Consider the following 11,878-nt stretch of genomic DNA (forward strand, 5'->3'; position numbering starts at 1 on the left):
TTCCCCTACCACTGAATTGCCACCAATTCCTGTCTGTCAAATTGCTGCTGATGCCTCAGCTTTGTGGGTCAGGTGGAATTGCCTAGCAAACCAGATCCAGTGGGCAATAGGCTGCCAACCCCTGGCCTGCACAAAGACAAGTCTTCTCCAGCATCATCATCGGCAATCCCTCGCAGTCAAGAATAATCATCTTCCACAATTGTTTTATCTGTGGGTCTGAAGATGGCTGATGAGGCCAGTCTGGGATCAACAGATTCTGTTGCAGCCGGGGCACATTTGTGTGGGGTGGGTAGCTCTGGGTTCTTGTTTCAGTCCATGTCACACTGTTTCTGCCACTTCTGTTTTTCTGTCTTCTATTGTTATCATGCCATTTCAAAGTATTGAGATCCTTGCAGCAGACCTTGGGCCGATGAGAACAGGATGGGGTTCAACACTGACAAGTGCAGGATAATGCACCTGGGGAGGAAGAACCAGCGGCCCACCTACAAGCTGGGGAACTCCCTTCTTGCCAGTGTCGAGACAGAAAAGGATCTTGGAGTCATCATTGATGCCACAATGAACATGGGCCGACAAAGTGGGGACGGAGTCAGGAAGGCCAACCATACCTTGTCGTGCATCCACAGATGCATCTCAGGCAGGTCCAAGGAGGTGATCCTCCCCCTCTATGTGACACTGCTCAGGCCGCAGCTGGAGTACTGCATCCAGTTCTGGGCGTCACACTTCAGGAGGGATGTGGATGGCATCGAGAGGGTCCAGAGGAGGGCCACCTGCATGATCAGGGGTCAGCAGGGCAGGCCCTATGAGGAGAGGCTGAGGGAAATTAACCTGTTCAGCCTCCTCAAGAGAAGGCTGAGGGGGATCTAGTGGCAGTCTATAAACTAGTCAAGGGGGACCAGCAGGCATTGGGAGAGTGCCTGTTCCCCCAAGCAATCCCAGGAGTTACAAGAAACAACGGACACAAGTTAGCGGAGGGTAGTTTCAGGCTAGATATCAGGAGGTGCTATTTCACTGTCAGGGCGGCTAGGACCTGGAACCAACTTCCAAAAGAAGTGGTGCTGGCTTCTACCCTGGGGGTCTTTAAAAAAAGGTTGGACGAACATCTGGCCGGGGTCGTTTGACCCCAGTACTCTTTCCTGCCACGGCAGGGGGTTGGACTAGATGATCTCCTCAGGTCCCTTCCGACCCTACCAACTATGAAACTATGACTCTTCCTTCATTTGGGGCAGGCCTGGGTAATAGTCTTCCATGAGCTGATATTGATGCTACATGTTTTCCAAGGTGGCCTTGAGGACACCCTTGAAGTGCTTTCTTGAGCTCATGCCTCGACTGAGCTGGGAGAATAAAACTTATTTTGGGAATCTGGAGTCGGACATCAACGTGACATGGCTGGCCCAGTGAAGTTGATGTTGGATGATCATCACCTCAATCCTCATGGTGTTTGCTTGCAAGAAGATGCTAATGTTGGTGCATCTATCTACCCACTGGATTCAAAGGATCTTCCACAGACAGCATTGATGGTACTTCTCCAGCAACTGGTGGCGTCTCCTGTACATTGTCCACATCTCAACTCCATAGAGTAAGGTGGGGATCACAACTTGTTGATAAGCCATGAGCTTGATTTTGGATCTGATGTCACAATTTTTGAACAACACCTGTTTACTCAAAAGTCTGAAAGCTGCACTTGTACACTTGAGGCAATGTTGGATTTCTTCATTCATGTCAGCCTTCTGTGAGAGATGGCTTCAGAGGTACAGGAAATACTTCACATGCTCAAGAGTCTCATCATGAATCTGTATTACCAGAGCTGGAGATTGCTTATTAACCTTAGTCTTCTGAATGCTAAGCATCAGTCCCATTGTCTTGTATGCTTCCATAAAAACATCAATGATTGCCTGAAGGTCTGCTTCTGAGCAAGCACAGACAACAGCATCATCAGCATACTGGAACTCAATGACTGAGGTCAGGGTGGTCTTGGTTTAGGCTTCGAGGCAGCTTACCATCCCAAACTTTCTTCACACCCAGGTTGGCTGCACTACTTCTAATTGTGCTGCCACAGCTAAAGCAATACAACTTGTGCCTTAGTATCGAGGAAAAAAAATCTGAGTCTCAAATGGAATGTAAGTACCCGAGCACCAGATTTTCAAAAGGTATTTAGGCATGAAGCATCTTCAGTGTCTACCTCCCATTGGAATCAATAGAAGGAAACTCCCAACTTGCTCGAGTGCTTTTGGAGACATCTATGAGAACTCTCCATCTCTAGGTATCTAAACACACTTGATCACATAGCCCTAATCCATTGCACAATTTAGGGCCCTTACTGTTTGGAAGACAGGACAGTACATAGATGTTTTGGAAGTATCTGGCCACAGGCAAGAGAGCGGCAGAAGCAAGAAATCCTCCTATTGTATTTGTTATAAAATGAAGTGAATTTAAACATCTCAGGTGACGTGCAACAAAATCTGGTTAAGAACACAAGGCCATAAGGGGGAGTGGGGAAAAGGGGAGGACGGTCAAACTAAAAGGGCTGTGATTGCCCTGCACTAATGGTTAGGAAAAATACATGAGAGCTATTCACTCCGATGAAAGTAGCCCAAACGTAGCCTCCAGAGCAGAGGCCTATTGTACACCCAATGCACTAAGACCCACAAGGCCTCCGGGTGTTATGGCATGCAGTACCACATGAGTGTTGATGTTTTGCACATGCACACACACGGGCCTCACTCATTCTGCTCTCACTGAGTGCTCTGGAGTTACGCTGATAACTGGAACCAGACACGAACCTTCTCTTTACAAACTGCCAAGCCAAGGAAAATTAAACACATCAAAATCACTTCCCTTCCCCACCCCCAGGTCCCTTGAGCATTCCTGCCACTTCCCTTTCTTCAGAAAGGCTGCTCGTGACCCGGCAATGTTGTTGACACTAGAAAGTTCATACCAACACAATTGTAATGGTACCAGCCAGAAAGGCTGTGGCACAGTTAGGGCTCAGGTGTTTTCAGCCTGACCAGGAGAGGGTGAGATGACATAAGTCCCATGTACACTACAGATACCACAAGCAGACGTGAATGGCTGGTGAGCTACAGATCCAGGCTTCGCCCACTTGTCCCAGAAGCTCTCCCAACTTTATCATCCCCTTCTCACTGAGGGTTTCATCTCCTTTCTGGCTTTTCCTCTGAAACCTTTTGTGACCAGAAGTAACTTGTCCCTGCATACCAGTTAACACACTAGCACATTACTTGGGAGCAATGCTGACATTTGATCCATTCCACTTTAGTGGAGGCCCCTTTGCCAGGAGGCAGCAGGCAGCTGTGCCAGCTGAGGAGAGAGCATGTGCTATACCAGAAGAGAAAGAAAATAAATGTAGAGGGACTGGTAATGCCCAATTGATGCCAGGACAAACACCTCCACTGCAGAGCAGGGTAGCAGCTGCCCTTCCGCTCAGAGCTGGAGATCCACACAGCCCTGCCATTACAGGAATGCACCCCGCAGCTAGTTCCTTCAACAAATCCTAGGCGCTCACACCAGGACTGAACCAGAGGCATGGGACCTGACTCCCTTGCCCATCTCCTGCTTTACCATAGTGCTCTGCCCCTTCCCCTTGAGTTTCCCACTACCTAGGCCAATCTGATTGCTGAAGAAGCCCTTCAACCCCTGACTCATGCAGAACATGCAGGACTACGCTCCCAGCCTTCTCCTGACAACAGGCCTCACAGCAAGTCTGCAACATAGTCCACTTACTGGGACAGGAGACTGATCACCCACCTGCTCCAGGGCCCCTTCAGACTTCATCCTCTCTGCTTCAAGGAGCAATGGGAACAGTAGTGGCAAGGGTGACATTTGCTGTTCAGTGACAGAGACACCTGTCATGAGGAGCCACCCTAGGCCCCCCCCCCATCTCCATCACCCACCACAGCAGATGGGTAGGAACTAGTTCTCTCCACTGATCTGAGCTGTCCCCAGAGCAGTGGGTACAAAGGGATACAAGCTGACTTTATGAAGCACCTCCTTCCATTTGGTACACTCAAACTGAGTTTTCACAAGGACTGCAGGCAAGACAGGCTGCCCAGTTTGAGGGGGCGCATAGCTTCCTTGTGCCATACTGATAGAGAAGCACGATGCTAATGTGTTCCTCAAGAACCATGGCACTAACTCCATATAAGCCAACCTCATTTATAGTAAATCCCTGTCCCACCCCCATTCCCCTTGTTAACTCCACAGGAGGAATGGATTTTTACCACACACTGACTTAACCCTGTTATAGCAAATATCCTCTTCTCCCATCTCCCATGGGGGTCCATTACAAAGAGGTGACACTATACATTCCATAGAATGAAAGGTACTGAAAGCATCTGCAGTGCAAAGCAAGAAGCCAGTGGAGTCTAGAAGGGAAGGCCCTAACCAGCAACTCTGGTATCATTAAGACCACTAGAAGGCTGCTCCCCATTTACTGCCATTACTTTCCCACCCCCAGCCTTGCCTACAGGACTGCTGAGCCAGAAAGTTCACTTGACACAAGACACAGTGCTCTTTTTCCCAATTTTTCTCATTTAATTACCATTATTGCACCAGCACATCTTATGCTTTATATACATATATCTTTAAATTTTTGCTTCAGATTCTCAAATACATAATATATTATCTCCAGAATACTAAGAACACAGAGGAAGAGGCTCCTGGTTAGTTGTAACTGACACTATTAAACTTCCTTAGTTTTTGGAAACTGATACATCATTGAAATGTCAGGACCTGCCCCAATATGGTAGATTTGAGCCAACCACCAGGGCCCATGATCTGGCTTAGACTGCAGGAAAGGGGACAATTAGTAGTTTACACCCCCAACACATATAGCAAATTCACTAGACATGAAGCTTCCCAGGCAGGGAGCCAAAAGAAAGCACAGAAGATTTGGGAACAATGCTTGACAGGGGAAAAACACCTGTGGAAGCTGAAATGGGTGGCTATTCAAAATATATCCATCCATAAAAGCAATCTGGTCCCCATTTCCACAAGTGGAACTGCAGTGGTGCTAGACTTATGTAGCACAGACTTGCCTTCCCATAGCGCTGGGCAGTTTGCTTCCCAACACTTTCAGCACCAATGAGCCTGCAAAGAAGTAAAGGGTGGACAATTGCAACAAAGGAGAGGAAGAGGGTTGAGACCACACTGAAGTGTGAGTGGCTGACTAGGTACTCCCCTTGGAGAGCTACAGCCAAGAGATAAGAAAGGTGGAAGGTGGACATCGTGTGCAGTTGGACATGCTTCCAGAATGCATAAGTGTTATCTATGTGTGTAAGGAACAGGGAGGCGTCTCCCTGTGCAGTACAAGTCTAGTGTTCTAGCAAGGGGGTCGTCACCTACAGGGACTCCACTAACATGGATGCTGTGGAGGCAAGCAGCAAGGGCTCTACTGCCCCATCAAGATGCCTGTAGTAGCAGGCAAGCTACTATGCCTACTCATGCAGCTAGGGGATGGAGACTGGGGGGAAAGACAGCAATACAAGGGACTCAGGGAACCTCACCTCAAGAGCAAGGGAGAACATTCAAGAGCTATCTGCCTCAGATTGCATACCCACTGAAAAATTGGAGGGACAAGGTTGGGGAGGGAGTGGATTTAGGGAACATTAAACACACAGGCACAGCAACTGAGTCTATTAAGCAGAAAGGGTTAAAAGAAAAAAACACAATCACATTTTCAGGGAGGGGCAGGAGAGAAGAGATGCAGCTCTGAAAGTATCTAGCCAGCAATTAAACCCTCCCTATACTGAGCATTTGTAAGGGGAGGGGGTCAGGAGGGAGAGAGGGCTATACATATGTCACCACAGCAGGAGGCACATAGGTGACACAGGGAACTATACTGCATCCCGATTTCATCTCTCAACTAGCTCTGCCAGGTTCAGATGCCTCCCAAGACACATGCAGCAGGCGGGGTGGTGTGTACAGGAAGGCACTGCGCTGACAGAGGTGGGAAACGCCCAGCAACCAGCTACAGCATGAGAGAAGCTGCTCCAGTCTGAAAAAACAGGATCTCTTTCCTTTAAGTATATTTCCAGTTAAAACAGCTCGATCGCTTTTTAACGATTTCAGTGGGAGGGCAAGGATGGCAGAGTTTGAGGGGGGCAGAAGGGAAGGTATGGACATCAAACTCAAGAGAACCTCACACAAGCTGAACGAGAACATTGTGAGGACACAAGAGATCCGGGGCTGCGGCATGCAAGGGGCAGGCCAGGACATGGAGCTAAGCATGTCCTTTCATAAAGAGATATGGATGCCCATCTAGAACAATACCTATGTGTCAAAGGAGAGCGAACAGTGCAGGAGGGGATAGAGCTAGCTCTATATTAAAACCCTCATTCTACAGGACAGAGAAGTAGACAAAGTGCTGGTCTTGGGCCATTACCATTTGAGGGCTGCAGCTGGCCAAACCCACAAGTGTGCTGTATTCCAGAGCCCTCCACACTTCAAGCCAAGCTGCAGTGACTTGGTCAGTGCTGTAGACTTCTGGGGCAGAGGAGCTGGCCCAAACTGGGGGAGCTGAAGAACAGAAAAATCCAAATGACACATCCGTTACCCCACAAGTGATAGCATGCAGCACTCAGGCAGGTGAGAGGACACCAACTCCTGCCTCCCTCTTGCTTTTGTGCACAATTTAGAGATGGTCCCTCAGGGCTTGGTGATCTCTGAGGAGCCAGACGTCCGTTTTGACTGAAACGGAAACTTTAAAAAACAGGTGGCAGGGAGGGGAGGGTGGAAAATAGGATTGTCTGGAATTTTCTTTTTTTGTTTTGTTTTGTTTTTTGATTGAAGACTTGAGAGGTCTGGACCCCTTTCCATCCACTTGGTGCTTCCAGCTCCTCATGGTCAAAAATCAGCCTGCTTCAACTCTGCAACACTGGCCATTCAGAACTGGACCCAGTTGGACTGCTGAGGGGCTTGGCTGGAAACAGTGCTGAAAGAAAAACAGAAGTCAGAGGGGAGTGATCCCAGCTGAAAGATTGCAGACCAGCCCACTCAACCCCTCACTCCTGCCCTGTAACCCCTGACTAAGCCAGCCCTAAACTCTCCAAACAGCTCTGCCAGTGCCCCTCACTGCTGCCCCACAGTTCTCCCTCCACACCTACTCTGTCCTCTTCCCAATAATCACCTGGCTGCAGTGCTGAAGTCCCCCCAGAGGTCTGTGGTGGCTGGAACGGCTGAAGGTGCTGGTGCCTTAGAGACTGATGCAGGAGAGTCCAAATCTAACAGGATATCTGAGAGCAGAGGGGAACACAGAGATGTTTGAGATCACTGGCAAGAGGGAAAGTCCTGGAGTGCTCAGAGCCTTGCACCTTACTCGAGAGGTCTTTCTTCTGGAGCTACTGCAAGATTGAAATACACTGATTTCTTGGGCAGCTGCCTTTTGAAGATGGGCTGTGAAGGTACCAAAACAAAACAGCTGCTCCACTTGCTGAGTCCCCAGAAAACCACCAGTTGCGTTCTGTTGCAGGCCCCATGCTCATGACCCATTATCCCAGCCAGCAGACTTGGGGTCACACCAGCTGCTAGACTGGAATGGAGAAGCACTGATCACAGCTGGATTCCAGCAGCCACACAGGCAGAAGGACTCTACTAAAGGCATCCAGAACCTAAACATCACACCCTGGAGAGCCATTATATTCTTCCTCCTTGACACAGAGTTGTACATGCAACTTTTGAAAGGAGCCTCCTTCTCCTGCAGGCTTCCTGCCACTTCCTATAGCCTTGGTGCACCCACTCCACACTGCTCCTTGTACCTAAGCAGTCCCCACCATGTCCCCATTCCAAAGCCTCCTAAGATGCCTGTACAGCTGTAACCTACAGCCAGTGATCCAAACCTTCCTGTGGAGGAGGGCAAGTCATCTAGTGATTAAAGGTGCCAGATGTCTCAGAGACCCAGCCTTGCCAGCAAATTCACTGTATCACATTGGCCAAGTCACTGGACTTGACGTCAGTCTCTTTCCACAAGAGCTGAGGATATCACAATGCCTTCCCGATTCACCTGGAGGCCAGTGATTAGACTTATTGCCCATGATGCTCATATCAAAAGCACATAGGTTTTTAGATATCACAGGTCTGAACTGTGTGGCCTGAGTCCAAATTAAAGCACCAGCTCCACAAAGCAGGGACCATGTTTGCCCTTACATCTGTGCAGCACCAAGCACACCAATGAATCTTAACAGACAGATTCCCCTCCTCCACCAGGGCTGGAGAATCCTCCCATCCATTCAGCATTTACCTGCACTGCTCATATTACTGGATTTCAGCACTGGTGGTGGCGTGACGTGGTTGGAAATGGCTGTTGAGGAAGGGGGAGGGACAGGAGGAGCTGTGATTTTGCCCCCTGGAGGGGGAGGGAGTAGACTAAGCCCCCCTGATCCAGCCACACGTGGCTTGGGTGGCCCTCCCTTCTTGGTCATATTCTGTAAATCAAAAAAAAAAAAAAAAAAAAAAAAGGACAAAAAAACCCACAAAGATGAGAGGAGTCATCTGTGGCAGGAGCCAGCAATACAGCACTGGTTTAGTCAGGCAGAACCTTACCCCAATGCTCAGCTTGATGGTCTGTCCTTCTTTGAACCCCAGGTCCAGCTTGGGGCGTGTATCTGCTTCCTGGGATTCCTTGGAGATTTCAGACTCCTGTTTCACCCACCTAGAGGAGAGGAACAGCTGAGGCCCCACAGCAAGGAAAAAGAAGATGGCTACCAAGGGGCAATTCAGGGACCATCGGGGGCTCCCCAACTGGCCAACACTAGCACTGCCAATGCCAGGCACCACCACCCTTACTCTACAATGTGGCATCAGAGATTCAAAGCCAGCGTGTCTCCCAGAAGAACAGTACCTTCTGCATAGTGATGCAATGCAGTCACCCCATCATGCCTCACTGCATCTCCATCTGAAAGTCTTGCATATCTCAAAGAGGGGTGTGCGTCTAACACTTTCAGGTGCTAGAGACAACAGAAGCTCCATCACCCTGCTTATAACTTTGAGCTCATACTGTGACTGGCAGCCCATTCCCTCCCCACCATATACCCCAAGTGCCAATAATAAAAGAAGTGAGGTTGCACAAGAGTCCAAGGAAACTGGCCTGGGTGCCACATGTGAGCACCATCAGGAGACCATGGGGCAGGGTAGGGCAGGCAAGACTCACTTGAAGTGATCCTGCAGGGAGACATTGAAGTCAAAAGCATCTCCCCGATCTGTGAAGCCGATGCCAATGAATGCGCTTCGCCCTGGTGGCGAGACAGACGGGTAGTCAACAGAAGGGAGCAGAGAGGGACCAGCACATTCCTTAGCAAGCTCTCCCCTAGACACCACAGCATGTGGGACATGAGCCAGTGCCACATGCTTTCCAGCAGCCATCGAGGCTTTCAATCCCCCATAAACCCAGGGGTTCACTCTGCTAGCTGCAATGCCCATGCTACCCTCAGTAGCATCTCCTGTGATCTCTTCAAGCCTGGATAGGCAGCCCTGCAAGTTGCTTGCTACTCCTAGTCCAACAGACATAGTCAAGTCATCCTTCAGACTGCCCAGTCTACTGCAACCCTCTAAGGGTCATCTGTGGACATGCCACCCCTTCTTACCTCAACCCCAGCCCTCAGAGAGCAGCCTACCACGTGGGTCTCTCAGGCAATAAGCCCTAGTCTGACTTCCTCAGCTTCTGGTTCCTATACTCTGTTCTATAGCATGCTCCTCACCACACCACGTTCCTACTCACCAGTCCCATCCTGAATCCGTATAACAAAGTATCGGCTGGAATCGGTCACTGTCTCCACAGCAATGCCAGGATACTGGTCTATGGGAGCCTGAGCAAACAACTCCCCTGATGGACCAAGAGAGAGACAAGGAGGTGAGAAGAATGGCCCACTGGGACTTTCATAGAAAAGGACAAAACAGGCACATCCCTGAGCACGGGGACCATAGAACCACCTTCCCATCTTACCTGAGACTTTATCTTCTAGCTTTATGTATGCTGTTTTGCCTTTAGAAGTGATGCGGAGCCGCCCTGTCCAGTCTGGATGGTCCAGTTTCCAGTCAGATGCCCTGGAGGGGAAGAGAGAAGGAGCAGCAACTCACGTTCACTGACACCACCTCAACTCTACCTGGCAGTCCCCAGACATCCCTGGGCCAAACAGCGCTGCTGCTTCTCAGTCCCGACCAAAGTAATCCCTAGCTCCCTTATTCTACATCTCTTCTGAAGAGAGGCTCAGGTCCCAAAACCAACCTCGCTCAACTGTGATTAGCTCTTCAGAGGAGGCTCCAAGAGCCCAACCTCACATGCACACTCCCCAGGCAGGCAGAAACTGAACAAAAACATCAGCAAGGCAGACAGCGTTAAACAGAGGCGCACCAGGACACTGGGGGTGGGAAGGAGAGCGAGAGAAAGAAGGCAGGAGTCCAAAAAACATTCAGAGTAGCAGAGCTCTTTAGCTGAGAAAGGTGAAGGCCAACAGAAATTAAACTGGTTTAGAAAAGGAAGCCTCTCTGGCACTGCTATTTCCCTTCCTCTTATAGCACAGCCCTCTGGAGTTAGAAGCAGCAAGTTTATAATGGGCAAGTTACACGTTATACTTCACACATACTTAACACGTGGAAGACTGCTGCAGAACCTTACTGAAGCAAACTGACTAAGGGATTTCAAAAACAGATTCATGTGACCAAGAGCAACATCTGCAGCAAAGCTAGGGATAAAAAGAACTAGGCCCATCGACATCTGTGCGTCGAAACATAAACCGATCAGTGCCGTCACCGTAAAAACATCATCACGGAGATCCACACTTTCATCCTGTGACCCTAGCCTGCCTGTAGCTGAAGTATACATGCAGAGGAGATCTGCTAACCTCTGGGCCAGCAAATCTGCCCTGGGATTGAAAGGTCTCAATGAACTCCCTCCAGTTCCTGCACCACCATTGAGCAGTTCTGGGGGCTGAGCTCGACAGTTAGTTACAGCCCTGTAATCCCACGGCCTCTAGGAGAAGCACAGGGTAACCCAGGGTAGAAGTCAGCCCTGAACTGGAAGAGGCACACTCATTTACAGAGTCTAACACCCTGAATAGGATTAACTAGTTAAATCTCCACGGTGCTGTAACATGGAGAAGAACATCCCCGCAGCAGGAAGGGTGCAAGGCGGCAGCTGGCCCTGGCTGTGGAAGACACCCTGCGCTCTCCCGTGCAGCTGAAGTTGCAAGTGGGGCTTAAACCCTCCAAAAATCAAGCCTCTCAGCACCCTTCTTGGAGGCGGTGGAGGGATCAGAGGGAGAGCAGGATCCTGGACGCCAACGCATAGTCTCCCTGCCTGAGGGGCGGGGGGAGGGTTGTTCATGCAGAACTGCGCTGACCAGGGCAGGAGCCCCGGGAACAGAGCCCAGCTCCGCTCCCATCTCTGCGGGAACAATGGGAAGAAAAGCACATCTCTGTCAGCGAAGAGAGCAGCGCCCGCATGACTCAGAGCGCACACGCAGGCTGCAGCAGGGCGAGGAGATGCTGCGTCCATCAAGCCATCATTCCCCCCATGCCACCCCCAGAAGCTCACTCATCCCCACGCAGGGGCAGTGGCCACCAGGGAAGACGGCCACAGTCTCAAACCCCCAACCCAGGTGGGAGCAGGCAGGAGAGGCCAGCAGACGGGTGGCACTGCCCGGATGGGGGCTCCAAGGAGGGGCGTCTCTGCGGCACCCCACAATTTGCGTTGACCCCGGGCAAAGCCAGGCTGCCAGAGGGGCAGGCCCCGCATCCCTCGCTTTGCCCCTGCAAGCACCAGCCCTGCCCGCTCCCCCGCAGGCCCCGGGGCGCGGCAGGGCGGGAGCTGCCCCCAGCGGGGCGACAAGCGCGGAGCAGCCCCAGCCCGGGACGCGGGAGCGGACAGTCG

The 11,878-nt window shown here is 50.6% G+C and overlaps 1 protein-coding gene across 1 annotated transcript in view; it reads right to left on the reverse strand.

The window, feature by feature from the left end:
• Positions 1-4,529: 4,529 nt before the first annotated feature.
• The window catches only part of NECAP1 (NECAP endocytosis associated 1), a 7,963-nt gene continuing 614 nt past the window's right edge, over positions 4,530-11,878 (reverse strand). Inside the window, exons 2-8 of the mRNA XM_014524192.2 lie at positions 9,953-10,081; positions 9,728-9,832; positions 9,161-9,242; positions 8,554-8,662; positions 8,252-8,435; positions 7,142-7,247; positions 4,530-6,946 (exon numbers count right to left, since the gene is read on the reverse strand). Coding sequence (XP_014379678.2) covers positions 6,898-6,946; positions 7,142-7,247; positions 8,252-8,435; positions 8,554-8,662; positions 9,161-9,242; positions 9,728-9,832; positions 9,953-10,081 — 764 coding nt within the window. The 3' untranslated portion in view covers positions 4,530-6,897. The remainder of the gene's footprint in view (positions 6,947-7,141; positions 7,248-8,251; positions 8,436-8,553; positions 8,663-9,160; positions 9,243-9,727; positions 9,833-9,952; positions 10,082-11,878) is intronic.

The sequence above is a fragment of the Alligator sinensis genome, unplaced genomic scaffold, assembly GCF_000455745.1.
Source record: "Alligator sinensis unplaced genomic scaffold, ASM45574v1 scaffold1129_1, whole genome shotgun sequence".
NCBI classification, from domain to species: domain Eukaryota; kingdom Metazoa; phylum Chordata; order Crocodylia; family Alligatoridae; genus Alligator; species Alligator sinensis.